Source organism: Aotus nancymaae, unplaced genomic scaffold (genome assembly GCF_030222135.1).
Source record: "Aotus nancymaae isolate 86718 unplaced genomic scaffold, 86718_ANA_hifiasm-v0.15.2.pri h1tg000049l, whole genome shotgun sequence".
Classification (NCBI taxonomy): domain Eukaryota; kingdom Metazoa; phylum Chordata; class Mammalia; order Primates; family Aotidae; genus Aotus; species Aotus nancymaae.
In genome coordinates, this window is record NW_026988463.1 from 7,678,180 (window position 1) to 7,701,732 (window position 23,553).

Below are 23,553 nucleotides of genomic sequence, written 5' to 3' on the forward strand. Positions count from 1 at the left end.
AAGGCACTTTTCTGACACATTAGGTTGACCTTTCTGGGATGTAATGGGATTATGTGGATTAAAAAACCAAATAGTACAGAATGGATACATCAAAAAAATAAAATACTTAACTGGTAGCCGTTAACTCCTTTTGGCATTACTGCAGAGTCCGTGGCATATTCTTTTAAATATCACTGTTACAGAGAGCTCTTTGTGCTTTGAGGTAGATGTGAATTCATAGAAGTAATCTAAACCAACTCTTTTGAAGAGGGCAAGTTGTCAAAGGGAATAGTCCCTTTTGTTCTGAAACTTAGCGATCATAAAGAGACCATGGGTGAAAAATAAAAAAATCAATACACATAGGTTGCCAAGAAAGGAAGAGAGAAAGAACGAAGGGAAAGGAAAAAAGAATGAAGGGAAAAGAAAGGAGACAAAGGAAGGAAAGGGTAGGGGAGGAAGGAAAGGAGGAAGGAAAAAGGGTAGCTTAAGTGCCTAGTATCAAAAAGAGTATTTAAGGACACCATCTTACTATCAATTCTGAAACAATTTAAAAAACAAGGCTAGTTTCTTGCAGGGCTGTTTCTAATCACACTTGTAGGTTACATTTCAAAGTTCCCTACGTAGCTTAAGTGCCTAGTATCAAAAAGAGTATTTAAGGACACCATCTTACTATCAATTCTGAAACAATTTAAAAAACAAGGCTAGTTTCTTGCAGGGCTGTTTCTAATCACACTTGTAGGTTACATTTCAAAGTTCCCTACTCATTCAATCACAATTTTACATCTGTGTTGGGTATCTCCAAGTGGCTTTTCCTCATGTCTAGCACACTGGACACTTCCTTACGGAAAGCACAGAAATGGAACACAAGGCGGCACTGGCTTTAGGATTAGGGAGTAGAAATTGGGTAGAGCTGCCCCACCCCCCTGCCATAGATATGTGAATGCCTAGTTCAAAGAGCGTGCCCCTTTGGATAAAACCAGGTCACCATTCTTGGTTATGGCAGCCTTCTTGGGAGCATTCTGTAAATAAAGGTCCTTATAAGTGCTTGTTTTGTGCACCCCAGAATATCATACCTGTAGTTAGGAATTCCCATGTCTTATTGCCCCTTGAATAAGTCAAAGGTGAGTAAGTCAAACCAAATATTCAACCAAAGTATCTCCCTTGTTTTCAGGGATCTTAAATCTTACTGCTCCTCAAAAAGAGAATCTGGGGCCAGATATTCACAGGGTTTAAAAAGTCTGTCAGAATAAAAAGACTGCAAAAAAATCTTGTAGAAGTTAACTTATATTGTCATAAGTGATAAACTTAGTTGTGGCTTGTTATGTAGAAAAATACTAAAAATATTATTTTCAATGCATGTATAATTTGTTTATATTTTATTGGTGTAAAAATGACTAGAATTTAACAGAATGAGAAATTCTAGAGAATAGTCAAATGGCAGCTCTATTTATATTCCAGGGTGTACCTCTTGCAACAGTAAAACTTTCTTAAGATGTTTTAAGAAATGCTCAATCACTACTTTTCAAGCATTGAAACATTTGACCAAAACCAGTCACACTAAGAAAAAAAAACGCATTTCTCTTGGTTCTTGCTGATCCATAGGCATGGTAAAAATCTAACCAATGAAAACTCAAAGCCCCCGTACTGCTGCTATTGAGGCATTTAAGATCCTAACCAGTCTCAGTGGGCCATTTTTATGGTTTGCCTGACACAGACAACCTTATTTCCAGAGGAGTAAGTAGTACCTCTGAATTAGAACACATTACATTATGGAAATGTCTCAGGTGGAAACATCTTAAGAGAGTTTTATCGTCTTTCTGGATTTACTAAATTAAAGTAAAATAGCATTTTTAATTTTCATTCTTTTTAATGCTGCATCATTAAAAATAATTGGTACAGACAGGGTTTATTTCAATTGATGACTTCTTAGCTTTATGTAGCTAGCCTAGTTTGATGAGGAATTATCTACAACACATCACTACATAAAACTGTCTTCTGAAATGACAGCACTTTTTTCTTAATTTTTGTTGATATTGTAAGTCTGGAATTTTTTAATTTTCCTAGCTAGCTGTAGTGTACTCTATTTCTTAATCAGTAGTCTTTTTTTACAAAGTAATCTCTTTAGCATAGAAATTCAAAGAAGCACAATTTGAAATGCGTTAGCCTTAGAAACATATCTGGCATGTTTTGGTAACACATAGTATTAATATTTGGTGCAACAGCTTGTACATGGTCCATATTCTGACACTATCATGACTCTAAGAGGTCCCTGCATGCGTATTTCATGATCTTTCTAAACTCTCAAAGTCTGAGGTACATCAGCACATTTCCTTTCAACATCCATTCACACGCAGCACCCTTCCCTCCCCTCATCTGTACACATCGAACCAATTGGCAGAGAGCACATTTCCCCCTGAGCGAGCAGTATTGTGAATTTTATCTTCTCTTCCAGAAATCAGTTCGTCTTCGTTGCAGCAGATGAAATTTCTTGTAACACCTCTGCAGGTAACAAACATTGCTACTTCTTGATGCATCCATCCAAGTCTCAGTATCCTTTTTTTTTTCTTCTTCACATGCTGCAGTTGGTCACTCTACAAAGTTTAGTTAAAAAAAGAGCTTGTATCTTTGGAGTACAGCTGAAGCCTTGAGGCTCTGCCATATAAGACGACATTAGGCATTTTGCTAACTTTGATGTTTTATTTCTGGTTTTAGTAATACGTAGTCCAGAAAAGTAAAAATATGTTGAATGAATCCACAAGAAAGTCTCCCGGTATAATCAGTGTTCTTATGGTAAAAGAAGGAACAGGGAGATTAGGTACACAGACTTGTGACTTCCATGTTTTTTGACGTATTATGTCTGGGTTCATAGAGATTGGTATGTGAATTATTTGGGATCTTTATGGAATATTAGAGGCTGTAAAAGACTGAATCTATAAAGCTAGAGGCATTTGGGAATATAATTATCTCTGTCTTATAAGAACGGGATCTTCATTCTATCAGCCAAAGATCCTCGATTTCCTTTCTTATAAAACATCTCTCAAGTAGCAGAACTTAGAGAGACCAAGTCTTTTGATTTTGAAACCAGGAAATTGGCAAACGGAAATTGCATCGTTGCATGGTATGTCCGTCAAAATAACACCTGTCTTTTTTCTTTGATGTGGTTCAGAACAGTTTACTTTGTACTTTCATTAGTATGGAATTAAATGCCAAGATAGGTGAGTGCCTTAACACTAGATTTTTTTTTTTCCTTTTGTCCTTGTTTTGTTTTTAAGCCTAAACTATGACCAAAACAATCACTAGAAAATCTTGCCAATGTGTTGCTTTCAGCCTTCGAGGGAGGACGTTACAACCTATCCCTACATAACTGAGCATGCCATGACCTTCAGACACACACATTAAACTGAACCTTACAGATAAGCACTCATCTGTTACCTTTTATCAATGGTGCAGGAAAAAGGCTTCTTTGCCAATGCTTCACTATTTACTGCCTTTAGTGAGAATGACTGAAAGGAAGCCCAGAGAGCTAGGAACATGCACCCAGCCCTCCGTTCTAAAAGGCAGGGTCAGTTTTATTTATGTAGTCACCCTCAGCCTTTATAATGCTTTAATGTCTTACCTGGTGAGTTCAAGAGGTATGCATGACGCATGCTGACATTTTAAAGTAATGGCAAACTCTTTTTATATGAAACCCCTTTGATGATGGTCCTGCAATTTCCCCCTTAACCCCTAGACTCAAATATCTTTGCTTCTCATTGTGAGACGTGGCGACATCCTTAACACTTTACTAATGCCCAATGCTAGATGTGATGGTTAATTGCATTGCTGGGCGTGGTGGGGAGATGTTCCTGCAATACAAGAGTTGTTGAACATTTTCAGAGCCTTAGTGGAATGGAGCATGCAACAAAAGGGAAAATGTTTGGAATGAGAGGTAGGGGTGGGAAATAATGTTAATTTAAAATGTTCATAGGCAGGCCGGCCATGCACGGTGGCTCACGCCTGTAGTCCCAGCACTTTGGGAGGCTGAGGTAGGCAGATCACGAGGTCAGGATGATCGAGACCATCCTGGGTAACACCGTGAAACCCCATCTCTTCTAAAAAGACAAAAAATTAGCTGGACATGGTGGCACGTGCCTGTAGTCCCAGCTACTCGGAAGGTTGAGGCAGGAGAATCACTTGAACCTGGAGGCAGCGGCTGTAGTACATCAAGATCCCGCCACTGCACTCCAGCCTGGGTGACAGAGCGAGACTCTGTCTCAAAAAATAAAGTAAAATAAAAATAATAAAATAGATGTGGGCCGGGCGCGGTGGCTCACGCCTGTAATCCCAGCACTTTGGGAGGCCTAGCCGGGTGGATCACGAGGTCAAGAGATCGAGACTATCCTGGTCAAAATGGTGAAACCCCGTCTCTACTAAAAATACAAAAAATTAGCTGGGCATGGTGGCGCGTGCCTGTAGTCCCAGCTACTCGGAAGGCTGAGGCAGGAGAATCACTTGAACCTGGAGGCAGAGGCTGCAGTAAGTCAAGATCCTGCTACTGCACTCCAGCCTGGGTGACAGAGCAAGACTCCATCTCAAAAAATAAAGTAAAATAAAAATAATAAAATAGATGTTCATAGGCATCCTGCGAGGATGCCCCAGTGCACTAGAGCTTCTGCCTCCTGTTAACCCCTGCACATGTTCCACGATGTGTTAGGTTGTATTTGGACATCATAGATCAAACATGGAAAAGTTAGATATTGATTTTGCCCCGTAACTTCACCAACCCTGCCTTGTAAGCAAGTGATCCACACACACTATTTCTTAAGAAGTCAACAGAAAATGAAAGTTCGCATGAGTGTGGAGAGTGTTTCCTTCTGCCTAATCGAGAGGGCTGCTCAGTAAATTCTTAAGGAATTGCTATTGATCGCATTTCAAATTGGGAGAGATATCCTTGTTCCTTTGATGACCGTATTAATATGTTGTGTGCTTCATAAGGTTCCATTTGAACTCTGAATTTTGAATGAAGCATGAAAAAGGAGACACCTATACCAATCCAATGTCAGATTATCTCCCAGCAAGTCCACCCTCCTCATAGAGTGAAAATGAAAAATCAAAACTGCTCAGTCAACAAAGGTTGAAACTCATGGTTTCAATGAAAGCCTCCTAGGGCATCATCTCCTATATGCTGAAAACACCTGCCGTGCCCACTACGCACATTCTAAATAGCACTAGTATAATAAGTTCTCACCTCTTTATAAAAACATTTACTAGGGCAGATTTATTGAATCCTGCTATCTACTAGATATTCTGAGTTTGACAAAAGGCAAGTTCTCTATTTTTAAATGGAGAAAAAAAAATCAACATGCTTAAAATTTCAGTGTCTGGGGCTTGATGGATGTTAGAACTGAAATGCTTATAAAGAGGTGTTATTGTCACATCGATACTCATGGTGGATGGGCTAAGCATAGGCAGTTCTGTCTGGAGCTTAGGGTGGAGACAGATAAAAACCACTAAGCAGTAGAACAGCAGCATTTCAGGAATTTTCTTTCAGTCTCCCAAAGAAAAGTGATGCCTTTTACCTGGGTCTTTCGTCAAGAGTGCCAACATATCTGGTCTGCTTTTTCTAGCCACATATAATAGGCATTTTCGTTAGCATTTGTGGTCTAAGAGACTGTAATTACAAGGATATTTTCTTACCCAGAGATTTCAACAATGGTATTAGTTATGTTTTCATTGCTCCCAAAGTGTGCTCTGTTGGGTATCACTTGGGACTAGGCTTTTAACAACAGGGAAGAACACCTCCTAATGCATCCAGCTTGCACACTTGAGTAGTTTTTCATTCAGTAACATCAAGAACCTTTGATGAGTTGGATTCTGCAACAGATGGCAAAAAGTGGGGGAAATGATTTTCCCTTCTTAGACCGAAGGTCGCCCTCTGTGATTCATTAGGACTTTTCCAAGGTGGGCTAGTGATTGTAGTAGTTGTAGAAAAAGGGTCTGGTATGAGAATGGAGGCTGAAAAGCAAGTTATTTTGATGAGCAACTAGAAATTCATATCAGTCGATTAATATCTCTTGAGTCCTTGCTGGGTGTCAAGAACCATTCCAAGCCCTGGGGACATAGCATTAAATAAGTCAGGAGAAGCCCTCATCCAAAGACCTTCATTGTATTGGAGAACAGATCCCAAACCACGTATATGAGTAAGTAAATGTATCACGCATAGTAAGTTATGAAAGAATTATAATGAATCAAAAAGAAGGGGAGGCGATGTAAAGCAAGGTGCGATGCTACTGTAGACTCAGTGATCAGAGAAGGCCTCTCTGAGGGGGTAACATTTGAGCAGGGATCTGAAAGTGAAGGTGTGACCCAGGAAACATGCAGCAGGTGCAAAGACCCTGTGGTTGAGGCGTACTTGAGGTGTCCAGGAGTCAGACATCCAGGTTGGTCCACGGATGTGAGTACAGGTGAGTGTTTTACAGATAACATCTAGGGAGGTTAGCCAGGGGTCAGAGAAAGTTAGGGTTTGGAGGCCAGAGAAAATGTTTGGGATTTTAAGAGTGATGGGGAGGCACTGGTGGGAGGGTTGTAATCTGACTTTAGTGGTAAGATAGACTGCTTTGTGGAGACCAAACTGCAATATGGAAAGAACAGAAGAAACAGCACCTAAGGGCGATGGTGGGGATGGGGGTGGGGGGCTTGGAGCCTTTCAGAGAGTGCTGACAATGGCCTGGGTTAGGAGGGTGGTTGCGGGTGAGCAGTGGTCATCCTTAAGCTGTGTTTTGATGGGAGAACAAACAGGACATACTGGCAGATTAGAAGGGTACAAGGTCCACTCTGTCTAATGCCTACTCCCTGTTCTCGTTCTAAGGGTCTATCAGTTAATTCCATGGAGGAGCAAACCCTTTATCCCTGACGTAATTGTTCCTTGTAGGGGCTTTGCTGAATTCTCCAGGATTTAACAGTAACTGTCATTTACAGAGCAAATTGTGTGCTAGTACGGTAAATACACATAGACATGTCTATGTGTAATGCATATACATACAATGCATACACCTGTATACATATGTTTATGTATATATTTAGGTATACACATATGTGCATGGCAGCTCAATGAGGCAGATGTTATCCCTGTATTGGAGAGTAAAAACAAATACACTCAGATCCAGAAACATTTCGTAGCTTGCCCTCAGTCACACTGGAGTCCATTTGATGCCAGAGTCCTTCCCTTTTGGGTCATACTGCCTCCACTCACTATATGTCCGTCCTTGGAACTTCGACCTTCTGACGTCAGATGGAATTCTCCTACCTTCCCCAGCTATGCTATCTTGCTCCTACAAAACTAGTATTTGCGAGTTGGATGACCAAGTTGTTAATGTTTGGAAGGGACCACAGGGCACTGAATGGTTCTCTAGCAGTTGTTCCACTGCAAGTTTATTTAACGTCGCCTGTCCCCTTCAGGCAACAGGCTTATGTTTAGCTCTGTGTGCTGAGTACTGGTGTAGATGTGGGGATAGAGGCAGCAGATGTCAGATCAGGAAGCACCTTGTGTGTTAAGGAAGACAGAGGGTTAAACAGGCCAAGTGTGTTCTAGGTTAATTCATCAGACATCTTTTTTTTTGCTGAAAGTTAGTGGCTGAAAATCAATTAACAATATCCTAGTCCCTGAAAATTACCAGACAGGTTGAAAGTTGTTTTAGCCACAGAGTCCAAGTGGAAAGCTCCCAGCTATCCCCTCACTTTCCAGGGTAGGTGCATGTGTATGGGTGTGTAGGTGGAGGCTGGGACGCACTAACAGTAACATATGTCACCTCCACCATGCCAGGACCCCCCATGAGGAGCGAATCTGGGGACACATTTTCATCTCAGTTTCTGATGAGTATGGGACATGGCCATGTGGGGTTAGGGTAGGAGTCTGCAAAAAAAAACAAACAAAAAAGCCTTGGCCAAATGAACACATCTGCAAAAGCTGTTCAGACTGTCCCCTGTGGGACAGATTGTTATCCCGGTTACCAATTAAAAGCAGTATTTAGCAAGTTCAGGGGTACAAGGGGGTGTCACCAGCCTCTTCCTGCTATTCCCACTTCTCTACCTACACATCCTGGCAGCTGCACTAAAACTTGAGGCAGTATTTAATATTTAGAGGTAGTTTCCAAATTGGCCATTCCTCTAATTGATCCTTCAGCAAGTCTCATCTAATTGTCTTTCCCAAATTTTAGCGATTTGATTATTCAGCAAAGTTGTCATGCAGTAAATTGATTTGTGGCTAATTGGTCTGTTTCCAATAAAGTGTGGTATGTATTCTAACAGGGGAAGTACAGGGAGCTAAGGGGGTATAAGCAAAGGAACTTAGGAAAAATACTTAGCGAGAACCTTCTGTATATGAAGCAGTCTCAGGCTTGCTACATGCAGTAACAATACCCTATAAAAATAAAGTGTTCATTCAATTTGTGAATATTAAAGATACCTTGGTAGTCAGAATTAGCTTAAGTGGGAAAGTGCTGTATTGGTGCAGAATTTTTAAAAAATGGAACAGTGGTTATCAGCTTTTAGAGGAAGGCATGAAAGTCACTGGAGAACCTGTTACAAATGCAGAGCCCGTTGTGTCCTCTTCTTCTCCCGCCCCTGGGATTCTGATCCATAGGTCTGGAGAGGGAGGCTGGAAATTGCATTCTAACAAGTTGCCCCAGATAATTCTAATAGAAGAGACCTCACACCTTGGGATACACTAATTGATCAATCAGGAACCTTTTCTCTGAGACAGGGTCTCACTCTGTCATCCAGGCTGGAGTTCAGTGCAATAGCCTGATCTTAGCTTATTGTAGCCTCAACCTCCTAGGATCAAGCAGTCCTCCCACTTCAGCCTCCCTAGTAGGTGGGACTACAGGCATGGGCTACCACACTCAGCTAAGATCTTAATGTTTTGAAGAAATTAGGTCTGGCTCTATTGCCCAAGCTGATCTCAAACTCCTGGCCTCAACCATCCTGCCCCTTTGGCCTTCCGAAGTGCTATGACTACAAGCATAAGCCCAATGTGCCCAGCCAACGTTCTTTATTTCAATGGTAAAAAGAGCACACAATAGGATTTGCTAAAGTAGTGTTTACATGTGGCTGTGGAGCCCTTGAAATCTGGCCAGTCCACACCAGGATGAGTTGTAAGTAAAAAATGCATGTTGCATTTCCAAAACTCAGTACAAAAATTATGTAAAATTTATCAATTGTGAGTTATACATTGTAGTGATGACAGTTTGAATATAATGGAGAAAATAATGAGTTCACCTGTTTACTTTTTTAAATGCTTACTATGAAATTTAAAATGGCATGTGTCTTACATTTGTGGCTTTCATTATATTTTTTATATCCATCCCATTTTAGAACCATATTTTTCATTTGTTGCAAATGAATATTGAAAGAGTTTGTGTGTCCCTAATAACCAGTAATTTGTGAGGGATATTCACCAGAAGTTAAAATGCAGTGACAGATAATCTGGACGTTGTCAGTGTGTCTTGATCTTGTATTTTAATGTTGCCTCCTGGTGAGGGGTATGTGTGTTGGTGCTGTAGAGGGACATACCTTGGGGTTCAGGGCCCAGAACCTCCCTACTTCTCACCTTGCTTCTTATGTCTCAATCTTTAATCAGCTTGCTTTGAGGATGGGAGATGCCAGTACCTAAGACTTCGGATCATCAACCCAATTCAGGGGTAGCTCTGATACATGTACCCCCGGGGTTTCACTGGGAGGCTCACTGATCCCACATAAAATAGACAAGAGGCAACAGCTATAATCTTCTCAATCTTAATAACTGATACTTGTTTGGTTCCTAACTAGCTGGTAACCAGTAACCCCTCCTCTCACCCTCACTACAGCCTTGTACAGTCAGATGCACCATCACCATCTCCATCAATAGATGACTCAACCAACTCAGAAGAACTTTGAGATAACTTAGCAAGATGTAACAGAGTTGGGGTTGGACACTAGAAATTCTGACCCTGAGGAATCCCTGGCTGCCATTCAACCCTGCTTCACAGCAGGGTATTGAAGATCTCATGAGGGTTGCAATTTATTATCCCTCATGTGGGGTAAACTGTAGCTGGGATGCCATGGTGATTTTAAAGCACAGTACAAATTCTTAGTGACTTTGGTAGACCAGGAGTAGACCCAGAAAGGGGAAATGGAACTTCTGAGAGGATGGCCTTGAGGTCTGCATTACAGAGAATGTGCCTATGCCTCCTTTATTAGAGGTAACAGTCTAGGGTAAGGGAATTTCATCCCTAGTAGTGGAGCCCAGTGTGTCTTCTCTACTCGAGTGACTGCTGTTCTGCTTTCCCTCAAATCTATTGGGATTCAGAATAGGAAGAGGTTTCGAACTGCATTGGTTGGGGAGAGAAAGAATGATGTAATCTGACTTGCTAGGGGTAAACGGTCTGAGTTTTAGATGCCATGGTGTTGGATTTGTGTAGGCGCAGTTCTGTGTGTGACAGGTATCCGTGGGCAGAAGCAAGTTCTGTAGCTTCCCATGTAGGGTCCTAAAGAGCTCAGATGCTTTCCCTCCAGCTTCTCAGGGGAGGCAGGGAAAACACAAGGCTGAAAAATGTTCTTTGTGATTTCTGAAGATAAGCACTTTAAAGTCAAGCTGAGAAGGTAGCAGCAATGAAACTCAGATGTCGGAGCCAAGTAGATGTGACTCCATGTTGTTTATCTTCGAGCATTTCTTCCACTTCTACTTGTATCATCTTTGGAGATTTTGCTACATTTTAATTCATTTGCTAGGTAAGGGGTCCCCAGCTGGACACACAGCAGGAGGTAAGCAGTGAGCGAGCCACACTTCACCTGTATCTGCAGCCGCTCCCCATCACTCACATACCTAACTGCCTGAGCTCCACCTCCTGTCAAATCAGTGGCAGCTTCAGATGCTCATGGGAACATGAAGCCTATTGTGAACGGTGCATGTGAAGGATCTAGGTTGCACACTCCTTGTGAGAATCTAATGCCTGATGATCTGAAGTGGAACACTTTTATCCTGAAACTATTCCCCACCTCCCTGCTCTGTGGAAAAACTGTCCTCCACAAAACTGGTCCTTGGTGCCAAAGAAGACTGGGGACTGCTGTTCTAGATTTTTAGTGACTGGGTCAGTTTCTCTGACTTAAAGTATTGTGAGAAGCTTTGAGGATAAGAGGGCTTGGTCACCCCCATGGCCAATATATGCTCCAATTAAAACTAGGAGGAGAAGGTTACAGTAACCACAGAGGAGTATCTCCCTCATGAACACATTCACCAAGTTCACTAACTGACCCACAGATCTTAAGTTCAGAATTCGGTCGACCCTTGTAGAGTGAAAGTGAACAGGAACACTTCCTAGATGAAACATCACTTTCTGAATTTTCTATCACATCCAAGTAGTTATCATCTTAATACTTTCAGGAGAGTTTTTTCCATATTGCAGCAAACCAGGATGCGTGGTTTAAGGTTCTAGAAACCCTCTGAGATTTTTCTGTGGGGAAGAGGAGGGCTGGTTGGCACTTTTCTCTCCATATATGGACTGAGATAACTTGTCCTTTCCTTGAATGACTCTCTCCTGGAAGGTTAACCCCAAATCTTGGCCATTACTACCCCAGTATCTTTTTAAATGGATGCACACTAGGAGTAGGCCAGGCCTGAAAACCTGAAAGTTGTAGGATTCTGAGATTTGAAAATGGAGATTTTGGTTGTCTGGTGAATGTTTATTGGCATGATGGTAAGAGACTGATCATACATTTCAGAGATATATCCAGATATCCTAAGGTAGGAATTTGGCAGACCTTCTGTGGGGTCCCATATTCTGGGCTACATTTCTTTATCTTTTGAAGTGAGAGCTTTTGTCTCCATTCTGACCCCACAGAATCCCCACAGGGTGAGGGTACCTGCCAGTTCTACCGTTGCAGAATTGCCAAGGAATTTGTCAAAAACCTTCAGCCTCTTTCAGTAGGACTGTAAGATCTTATTCTGTTTTGCTGTATTTTCATTTAGTGATGGGTACGAGATGGTTGAGTTGGAAAACAAATGCCCGTAACCCTGAATCATTGACAACGGATTGATTTGTAGCTGGATGAGGGAAGGAAGTAGATCAATAGCTGGGGCAGTGCTGAAGAACTCAGAAGCCACGTATCCTCCCCTCTCCTGGTCCATACTGGCTGTGACTCCCTGAGAATTGCTGAAAGCGAGCACTTTGTCCAAACACAGAACACTTGCTCTGGAATGTGTGTTCTAGATGCAGTTCCTCTGGACAGGGGAAAAGCGACAACCCTACCAGTAATGATACCAGCAACAGTGCAAACCACAGGATTGTCTTCAACATGTCATTTGTTTTTCTTTTGGAAAAGTCCTCCAACCCCAAAAAGGAGGGCAATGAAATAGGATGAATATCCAGGTGGGATGAGAATCAACCTGAACCCAGGAAGAGGTACCTTCTGATGACCCCTTTCTTACCCAGTGCCCCATACCACCCCACCCAGGGAGGAGGACACCAGAACTACTCAGTGGGCCTTGTTGAGGCTCAGATCTTATGTGACCCTATACAGGCAAGTGAAAGAGCATCCCTTTAGCTAGACCATGGATCTCCAAAGAGCTTGCTTTTAGAACCACTGGACCATGGTTGGTGCCCTGTTCGTATGCTGTGTGGTCGATGTGTGACTTCCATGGATTGGTTTTTCCCAAATACTTCACAGACTGTATCTTAGACATAATATAATGAGGGGACACTGTAGCCCCTAATTGCATGGCAGAGACCGGAGCCATTCATTGATCCCTGGTGAGGCATCCCATTTTGAACGGATACTCTGCAGCCCTTCTCTGTGTTGAGAAGGGCACAAGGCCATGTACTTTCTGCTGCAATTGGTCTGTTTAGGATATCTTTGCTACCTTGTGAACTTCATCTGAGTACTGAGCAGATTTCACTCATCTTTCTGCTCCACAGGGATTCCCCCAGCTATCTCTCGGCTGGGAAGCATGGAGAGATGATACTAATGCAAGAATAAAAGTTTTCCGGGCATAAAGCACTTCATCAAAACAGGGAGCAAAATACAGTGAAATTAATTACAGTGTTCTTACTGTGGCTCTGTAAGAAAACTGTGTTAAAACCCTTGTGTGGAGTGCCGACATGGGCCCATTGCATTCATCAGTGTACAGCTGTTTCAACTAGACTTAGATGTACATAGCACTTCTTACTAACATGTCTCAATAGGTTTGATAAAGCACTTAAACAAACATGGGTTCATATTCCCATTCAACAGGGTGCATACTTATTTTGCTCCAATATGACCTTAAGTTCAAGTGTATCCATTTAAACTACATCTGTAACTCATAAATTAGATAGATCTTGACTCCAAAAGCAGCTGTAATTTGATTGCTAGAGCTGCAAGTGATTATATTAGAATAGGAACTTTCACTTGCCTCTGCAGACCAAAAGTCTGGGCAGGGAGGGAGAGATTGGTTTGTGAAGTACCATATAAAAAAGCTGTATCATAATCTCCTTTATCTGTAGATGGCTTAAAATTTACTTGGTTTTCTTGAACTCATCCTGAATTAGGTAGGGCTCAGAGAGAAAAGTACTGCTTTACGTATGAGGAAGAGGAGGCTCAGAGAGAGCATGCTCTGTCCCAGTCGTGAAAGCAAGGACATCATAAAGCAGAACCCAAACTTCGGTCTTCTTTTCCCAAGTCCTGGCTCTCCCCAGGTCCTCAGATTGTTTCCCAGTTTTAACTTGTCGCGGAAGGTCAAAAAGATGGGTTCTCATGATGGTTGCAAGCCATGGGGAATTAACCAGGAAAGCAGTTCTCTTTTGTGCCTTTTAGTTTTTCCCTTAAAGGTTTTGATGAGTTTTATGGCAACTTGGCCAGTGTTTAGCAAACTCTCAGAAGCGATGTAAAAATTATACACTATTTCTAGAGTCCCCAGAAACTTTTCTTCTGAGTGTCTTGAAGGATTCTGAATGTATCTGCGAGCAGCTGACCTAGAATCTTCAAAGAGCGTATCTGAAAGAATCTTTCTGCTGATAATCGTAATGCTGGGCATGAGTCTTTCCAGGCTCCGTTTCTCTCTTTACTCCTTCGTCTTGCTGCCTTCTCTCCTGCAGTGCCATTGGCTGGCCCCTCTCTACCTGCACTGTGGCAGGGTGGGTGCTAGACACTGAGGATGGAAAGATAGACAAAACAGACCTGCTCCAGCCTCCATGGGGCTCTCATTCCAGGAGGGTAAAAGGTAAATGATCAGGTGGACTGGGAAATTAGATTATTAGAGTTGCAATAGGACATGAAGGGGTAGGGATTAAGTTGAAAAATGCCCTCAACAAAAAGGGCAGTCAGACCAGGTGCGGTGACTCATGCCTGTAATCTCAGCACTTTAGGAGGCTGAAGCAGGCGGATCACTTGAAATTAGGAATTTGAGACCAGCGTGGCCAACATGGTGAAACCCTGTCTCTACTAAAAAGACAAAAATTAGTCAGGCGTGGTGGTGGGCACCTGTAATCCCAGATACTGGGGAGACTGAGGCAGAACAGTCACTTGAACCCGGGAGGCGGAGCAAGCTGAGATCGTGCCACTGCACTCCAGCCTGGGCGACAGAGTGAGACTCTGTCTCAAAAAGGAAGCATCTCATCGTCTCTAGGGAAGAGACATTTGATTTGAAACATAAAAGATGAAAGAAATTGAGGTGGAGGGCAAACAAGTGCCAAGACTAAGCAGAGAATGGATATGAACATGTGCAGGAATGATTAAGAAAGCCTGTGTACCTGGAGCATAGTAACGAAGGAAAGGAAGATGAAGATCGAAAGAGAGGCAGAGGCAGCTTCTGCAAGTTTGCATTTTATTCTAGGATCAGTGGAAAACCACTGGAGGGTTTGAAGCAGGGAGTGCCAGGATTAGATGTATATAGATTTATATTTAAGTGGATAGATGGATGGACAGACTTGAGAGACTTGATACTTGTAAATGGCTGCTGGTTTGAAAGAGCAAGAGTTGAACAAAGGAGACAAGAATTGAGGCTGCTCTTGAGTTGGTTTTGATTAACTACTAGTCGCTTCTATTAACGTAGTCTTCCTGTGCATGGAGTGAAGTGGACACATTTAAGGTTTCTTCTGAAATTGCTGATGGATGGAATGTGGAGACATGGAGATCATCATGATCTGACTGTACTACTGCCCACTTTGGCCAGGGATGCATGGTGTGGTGATCACATTACAGGTCGTGTCCTAATGTGGCGACCGTAAGCCATCTTCCCATCATCCCTGCAGAGGTCCTGGGTATTGCTGCTCACTCTCTCCCCGGGCTGTGCTTAGCCAGCTCTGAGGACATCAGATTGCTGACGTGCTTGGCATATCTGCTGCAGACATAGCACTCAAGTCCACATCTTCCCTAATAACCTTGTGTCTAAACTGTAGTGTCACATGAGGGCGTGTTTAGAAATTAGCATTTGAAAAGAAGCCTCCTTGCTTTCAGTTTGAGCTGACATGGTGTATTTTCCTCTGTGGAAATGAAATTTATTAATCATAATAAAACCACTGGATTCTGAAGGTAGAGGTCACCCTGAGGAGAAAAGAAGCCTGCTCATTTTTGAGGAATAGTTCAGTGCTGCTGTATTTTTCTTCTGCCTTGGAAGAGAATACTGCCAAATCGTTACCTTGGGTTTTCCACAAGGTTGAAACTATGCCCAGTGTTAAAGAATCTACCATTAAAGTATGCAGTAGGAAAAGGTGGGAGCTACACTTGTATTAAATACATTCAAACTGCCAAGATAGTGTCTCCCCAAAAGAGGAAATTATTGCCACCATTTCTCCAACTTTTAAATGAACCGTCTGCATCTTGTCACATTTGTTTTGAAGGAACACCATGCCATAACATCACTTAACAAAGCGAAGTATTTTAGTTTGCCTTTGCAGTTTATATCCTGTTTATGAAACAGTTTTGCCAAATTAAAGTACCTTGAAAACAACCCTATTAACACCTTTTTCTCTGGACCAATCAGACTTTGCCTCATGAAGTAAAGACCAGTGCCAAAGTTATATATCGTTTCCTTCGACCCCCGTTACTATGTACTTCTAAGTTAAGTGGGTAAAGGCCCAGGTCTCAGGAGTGACCTCCATGAATATATTACTTCTTCAAAAACTATCATTCTTAACACATCTTTTACCGTTGGACCTATACCTGTTTTTCCTCCCAGAGAGAAGGATAATCTTTGATTCTAAACTATTTTTTGATCAGCAGAAGGACTGAAGGGTGTCTCCAAAGAACGAAAGGCAAGAGGGAGCCGACTTAGTTTCACTGACAGATTCGCCCCAGAAGAGAGACATCTCTTCAAGTCATTGTTTGGGGATCAGTATTCAAGCTGAAAAGCCTCATCTAGACTGTTTGCACTCAGCGCCCTTTGACACAGGCAGATGGGCTTGGGAGTTGGAACGTGCCCAGTGCAACCCTGGTATAATCAATTGTTTTTTCTACGTGAGGTATACTTTGGAGTCTGAGTGAGAAGGTCCTCCATGCAACTTTCCTCACTTTCCCAGACTCCACAGTGTGAAGGGTCAAATGACAGAAACCCAATACATGCTTATCTACCAACTATGAGAAAGATTGTAAGGAAAATGGGGGAAAACAGGAAAGGAGAGGGGAAGAGCACATACAAATTGGACTGTAAAGGACGAGAGATGAGCTTAAGGTTGATAATGCAGACAAACTATTTCTTCCAGCCTTGTTCCTTCAAAACATCAGAGAATCAAAATACCACATAGACCGCATTGAGTGGCTGATGCATTCACCGAGCTGCTGTGAGTGTTGGTTGCTAACAATACAGCTGCTCCTTTCTCCAGCAAATTGGCCTCATGTCGGAGGAAGCCACTTTAACTCAGTGGTGTATCACTCACCCCTCAGGAAAGCCCACATCTAATGTTTAACTTATGTGGGCATTATAGAGCCAACCCACTTGCCTCCAGGTGGAACCCACTCTAGCAGGAAACTCAGCATCAGGTAGAAGCTTTTCTTCAGCTCAGATCCTGCCTTTTTTTCCCCGCCTTTGCTCTGACCTACTTTCCCTTCTCTTCCTCTTGAAGGCACCCCATTCGTTAAGTCACTTACATAGGAATCTCTATTTCAGGATCAGCTTTCAGGGAAGGACCTTGGCTTCTTCGCACGGTAAAATAGGACCAAAGTATCTCCAGGAAAGGATCTGTCAGGGCAAACAAGTACGGCACAGGATGCTGTGCACAAGCGTGCAAGTTGCCCTAAGAGATTCAAGGATCAGTCTGCGTGCAGTGGCTCACGCCTGTAGTCTTAACACTTTGGGAGGCGGAGGCGGATGGATTATTTGAACCCTGGAGTTTCAAGACCAGCCTGGGCAACATAGCAAGACTTCGTTTAAAAAAAAACAAAAACACACACTCAAGGATCAGCTCTGTCTAGTTATGGGACCTTGAGCAAGTCACTTCACATCCGAGTCCCTTTTTAAAAAGAGGATGTTCATTTCCAGATATTACGCATTCAGTATGTTTGTTTTCTATCCTGTTCCCATTTTTATTCTAAAGCCTATTCCAGAAGCCACTCCAGGAGGGAGTGGGAAGGTAGAGACTGAAAAACGCAAAGATGAGTAAATGTCATTAAGATTTGTTGTTTCGGCTGAGCGTGGTGGCTCATGTCTGTAATTCTGGCCCTCTGGGAGGCTGAGGAGGGTGGATTGCCTAAGCTCAGGAGTTTGAGACCAGCCTGGGCAACATCGTGAAACCCTGTCTGTACTAAAATATAAAAAAATTAGCTGCGCGTGGAGGCTTGTGCCTGTAATCCCAGCTACTCGGGAAGCTCAGATGGGAGAATTGCTTCTATCTGGGATATAGAGGTTGCAGCAAGCCGAGATCATGCCACTGTACTCCAGCCTAGGCAAGAGAGCTAGACTCTATCTCAAAAAAAAAAAAAAGATTGGTTATGTCAAATGCCTCTCCCTTCCCAGAATCCCAGAACCTGGTCATCGATGAATGAGACACAAGTTCTGGAATGATAGGATCAAAACCAAATCAGTCTGATTGAGTGGGAATGGGGGTCCCACAGACCCTTCAAGGGTGCTTCCATTCAAATATGCTTGTTCATTTCCACTCTAAGACACTAACTTCACATACAGGTTAACTTCACCCTTTCTGATTTACCCTATTTCACTTGAATGATGCCAACTAAATCAAGAGAAAAAGGCACTGTTCTGGAGGATTTTCATACCCTCTGTGGGTGCCGGGCTTAACACTTTTTCTGGTCTTTTCTTTCTTGCCTACCTCAATCTCTAAGGCAGCTACTTGAGCAGTGTAGAAACGGTATTACGGGGGGAGGCAGGGAATATATATATATATATATATATATGTATGTGTGTGTATATGTGCATATCTGTATGTATCTGTTAAGCATAGCATTATCAGCCATGTTAAATGCACAAAAAAACGCACTGTGCACAGATGAACTTTTGTTACGTTACATGGCAGAGTAGAGTATGTTTCTTATTCCAAGATGAGTAGGGCCCCTCCATACTGTCTTGGTATTTTGGATTTTATGATTGTTATTGTTTTGTAATTGCATACTATGGATCAATCTTCACCTCTATTTTCCTTTCAGTTACGGACGAGTTTATGCTGCCGACCCCTACCACCACGCACTTGCTCCAGCCGCCACCTACGGCGTTGGTGCCATGGTGAGTAGCAGTTTCTCCTTGTCCTCACTTCTTCCTGCCTCCCTTCCCTTCCCCCAGCTGGGACCTCAGTATGGGTTGACTTCCTCTCACTTCCCCTTAATTGAATTTGTCTCTTGTGCTAACAGCAGCTAAAATGCCACATTAATCCTCCCGGTAAACTTGATAAATGTCTTAATTTCTTGGCAATGTAGTGCATGTAAGTTATTATATTTCTAATTTTGCAAGTCTCACCTAGCAGAGCACTTACCTTAATGGAATAATTAGTCATTTTGATAATTAAATCCATCACTAACAGAATGCAGTGTCAATGCAGAACTTTTTTTTTCTTTTTTTTTCCCTCCCTTGCTGCTCATTCACATAGCCCCAAGGTTCCAGCCCCAGCACAGACTTCAGAGGAGCTAAGCTGCACACTTCCAGGCCTCTGCTGTCAGGCAGCTGAGAATCTGACTGCCTCTCCTCCCCTATTACAATTCATGTTTAAAGTCATAGTCGCCCAGGAAAGAAAATAGACAGAGGGGCACACTTTGTGTACCTAGTACATAAGAAAGTAGAAGGAATCAGCTGGGTTTGGGGGTTGTCTTTTGTTTCGGGGCAGGTCTGGGTTTTTGTTTGGGGAGGGGGTGGGGGGAGGGTAAAACATGGGAGGTAAGGGTGGGGTGAATTTGCCTGTACTTGTTCAAACTTCTATGCACTAAAACTCTTGAGTACAGTAAGGCGTGCCCATCACATGAGAGCACATGCAATCATTACAAAGCTTTGGCATGCAGTTTTCTGCTTGGATCAAGAACATCAGTCCTTATCCTAAAAATGAATCCCCATAGGCATTCATTTGAATTGCCAATACTTTTAGAAAAAGGAAATCGTTAAGTGCCACCTTGTAGCCATTAAAGCCATGGCCAGACAGTTCACTGAAGCTCGGTCATAGAAATTCAGCCTTGATTTCGAAACATTGTTTTGCACAAACTTAATTACATCAAGCAATTCATCTGTACAACTCCCTTCTCACGATCAGATTCCATACAGCTTGCAGAGCCAAGTCAAGAAGTAGATTGAGATTTTCATCCCAATCCTGCATTCAACAACTCTGCTTCAACACCTAGTCCACTTGAGGAATGTGTTGGAAAGGAGAGTTGAATTACTTTCATTCAATAAATTGTCTAAATTCAACCTCAAGTGTAGATAATTCTGTTCCCTCGGGGAAAGCCTACTCAGTCCAAGAAATATAAAAACGAAGTGAGACAGTGAAAATCCTTCAGTTGTCTAGCTTATGACAGAGTCCTTTTAGCAAAGAGGACTGGCTGAACGAATTTGGTTTTACAGGGAATTTCTTTACGAGGAGCTATTGAGGAAGGTCAGGAATGACCCTATCTTTAGTTCTCCAAGAATGACTTGGGATGGGTAGGGGGTGCCTCCTTTTTGGTTGGTTTTGAGTGTCTATTTTTCACATTAGTCTTTTTGATGATCCACATGTTGCAAAAGGAAAATGTAAAAAACACACCCCTCAAATTGCTTTGTTTCAGAATGCTTTTGCACCTTTGACTGATGCCAAGACTAGGAGCCATGCTGATGATGTGGGTCTCGTTCTTTCTTCATTGCAGGCTAGTATATACCGAGGGGGATACAACCGTTTTGCTCCATACTAAATGACAAAACCATAAAAACCTTCCAATGTGGGGAGAAAGGAAGCTTTCCGAGGCCTGAGTATTGCAATACATGCAGTAGTGCATCATTTTAGCAACTCTAAAAAAAAATAAAAGTAAAAAGGAAAAAAATTACATTTTTTATCTTATACCTCAGATATTTTGTTCTGTGTATTTTAATATTGTGGGTCTTTAATTTCTGAAGGTTCCGTAGTTTGGTTGCTGGCTGTAGGAGTTTTTGTGGTTGATCTAGACAGATGCTAGATATGAATAAAAACTGGTTTAGGGCCATATCCAGAGTGCTATATTATGTAAATGAATTATATATGCTGAATATTAAGCTACTGGGGTTATCAGCTGTCTGGGAAGAGTGTAAGTGACTACAGTAGTCATTCTTTTCTGCATCTGCATTCTCTTATTTTGTGAAAGGGGAGGCTGGGAGGGAGTTAGGGGATTGGAACTCGGGTTTGGCTAAAAGACAAAAATAATAATAATAATAAATGTAACTGATGAATCTAAACGACCCACTGCACCAACAATCATTTATCAATGGTTCTAAGTTACTCATTGCCAGTTCAAGCCAAAGGTTATGTTGTTAAGGGGGTGCTTCTAGTAGCACTTGTGCATCCGAGTTGAATGAAGCTGTGCAAACCCACCCTTTAACCATTCCACCCAGCAGTATTCAGCTTCTTAACCAGTCGCTATTTAGGCAAAAAAAAAAAAAAAAAAAAGAAAAAAAAAGAAAAAAAAAAAAAGAAACCCGCTAGTTAGGCCATCAACAAGCATTCTTTTTATATTTCTTCCAGTATAATAAATTATTGATATCATTGCTGACTTTTATATTATGGGAGGGAAAAAATAACATTAATAAAAAGGTGATAAAAAGCACTGTTTCTATTTTTTTCTTTTTTTCCAAAAAGAGAAAGTAATAAAAACTTAAATTCTTTGTAACAGTTAAAAAAAAATGTATAAAATTTACATCTGTGCAGTGGAGTTGTTAAGTTCTAGAAACAGTCTATGAAGCTTTAGTTTTAGCCTAGTAGAACAACTGTTAGAGACAGACGTATAATTTTTATGGAATTACATGATAATCATATTCAGATTTATAGAAGCATTTTACAAGTATTGCAATCATTGAGTAGAGATAATCATGGTATTTTCATCAGCTTGGTACTTTTTGAAATGTGACTGCGTTGTGTGAGCAATCTGCAATTTTTCAGTCCGTGAGATCCTGCCCTTCCGCCTCTTTCCCATGCCCAAGGATTATCTCAAAAATGATCTCTTTAGTTCTGTCTCCAAGGCCCAGGACACTTGTCCAAAGACAACAACAACAAAAAAACGTAGATCCACCCTCTTCATCCCAGAAAAACAAAGTCTCCCCACCTTTCTAGGATGCAGGGCCAGAGTGACACAGCCGAAAAATTGCAGTTTGTCTGTAACTTCTGTTTGAACTTTCCACGTTGTCCTGTTTACAAGTTAACCTAAGTTGGGGTATCTGTCACGGGTCTTCCTGTTTTTGTATTTAAATAAAAACAACAGCAGCAGGCTGTCCCTGAGTAGTTTTGCTGCCATAGGTTAAGTCCTCATGTGTACAGTGCAGGCCCTGTGGCATGCACTTCAATAAGTTATCAACTCACCGCTGTGAACCTGCCAATCTGCTGTAACAACTCTGCTTTAAAACAAAACCAAACAAAACTTAAAAAAAAAAAAAAAAGTGTGATCCAGCTTTCTCTTGCCATCCTATGTGCATGCCGTAAGATCAGTTGGATATTAAACCATCAATAAAGTTTCACAAGATTTGAAAACGAAGTTTCTGTAGCTTTGATATCTAAGACAGATAGTGATCTTGAACAGAGAAAAGGGGGAGGGGGGAACTGCTTATCAGCCAGAAGCATATCAAGTGTTCTTTTCACCAGACTTATTTGGGTGGGTGAGGGGAGGGGCAAGGAGGTGTTTTATAGCATCACTGAGACATTCTCATTCCCCCACCTGGCAAACAGTTATGGCAGTGGGTGCCTGGTTGACATTCTTAAACGAAACGTGTTCTAAAATACTATGGCATCCTCCAGAGGGAAGAAAGAGTAGGAGCAGGGGGCTATGGAGAATAAGATGATTTCTCCGAATGCCTCAGATTTCAAAATCCAGAATTTGTATTGTGTTTCGAATCAAACATAGAATTCTTACTGTGTTGGTTAAAGTAAAATTCATTTGCGGTTTTGATTTTCATCAATGAGCTGTACTGTTCCCCCATGACTGTATGTAGTTTTAATAAAATCATTTAGAGTAAGTGGGTGCCAACCGAAGTTGCAGAATCTTTTGTCCAGGCACTCCTCCAAGATGCCAATAAGTCATTTTAAAATGTATGTCAGATGTAAACAAACATTTTGGATTTTTTTTAAACAGTATTTATTTGGAATGTTTTCATTTATCTAAATAACTATTGCTATTATGAATTATGGAAAATTAATATTATGTGTGGCATATAGTGACTTCTTAACACACACATCATGCAATCTGCAAACCCAGAAAATGTGTATATCTGTCTTTAGAAATTAGTGTTTATATCACTTACAGTGGTTTGTGAATAAAGAAAACTGGTTTGTAATATCAAAAAAATAAAAGCTTAGTCTGAAAAGGTACAAGTTGGTGTTCTGAGTTCTTTGGCTTCCATAGGTTTTCTCAGTGGATAGATTCGTCATCCACAGCTTTGAGTGTACTTGGGTCTGCCGGGGATGTGGGGTGGTAAGCAGCAGGCTGCCACAGCCACCAGTAGACCAGATGCCTCCCGCAAGTACCCTGAATTTCTGGTTCAACATATTTCCCTTCCTCACTCATTTTTCTAAAGAAGTCGCTGGAACTCACTCTGTTTAAGAAACACCCAAGGAAGTTTAGCTATCTCTCAGCATGGACATGTCAGTCTTCCGTTTTAAACAAAACAAGACATCACTCATTTCAACTAAATACGTTCAGCTATTAATGCCTTTTTGGGAGACCTTGGATAAGATGAAAAAATACTGTAAGTGCTAGAGTTCACATACATCGAGTGCTCATTAGGAGCCAAAATTTGTGATCCTTATTTCATTTAAAAATCCTATCAAGGCTGAACTGTCCACCTCATTTAGTTACTTAGTATCTTGATCCTGTCTCATTTTATCTTCACATTCCTATAAACTTGGGAACAAAAATTTTGTTAATGTGCATACTGGAAACAAACACTGAGTGTACACCCTGATTCTGTCACTTGCTGGTGGCAATCCAGGACAAATTAAA

At 41.7% G+C, this 23,553-nt stretch overlaps 1 protein-coding gene across 1 annotated transcript in view; it reads left to right on the top strand.

The window, feature by feature from the left end:
• RBFOX1 (RNA binding fox-1 homolog 1) overlaps nt 1–22,925 on the top strand; it is a 2,526,943-nt gene extending 2,504,018 nt beyond the window's left edge. The window contains 2 exon segments of the mRNA XM_021673515.2: nt 18,568–18,643; nt 20,164–22,925. Coding sequence (XP_021529190.1) covers nt 18,568–18,643; nt 20,164–20,286 — 199 coding nt within the window. The 3' untranslated portion in view covers nt 20,287–22,925.
• Nucleotides 22,926–23,553: the final 628 nt, after the last annotated feature.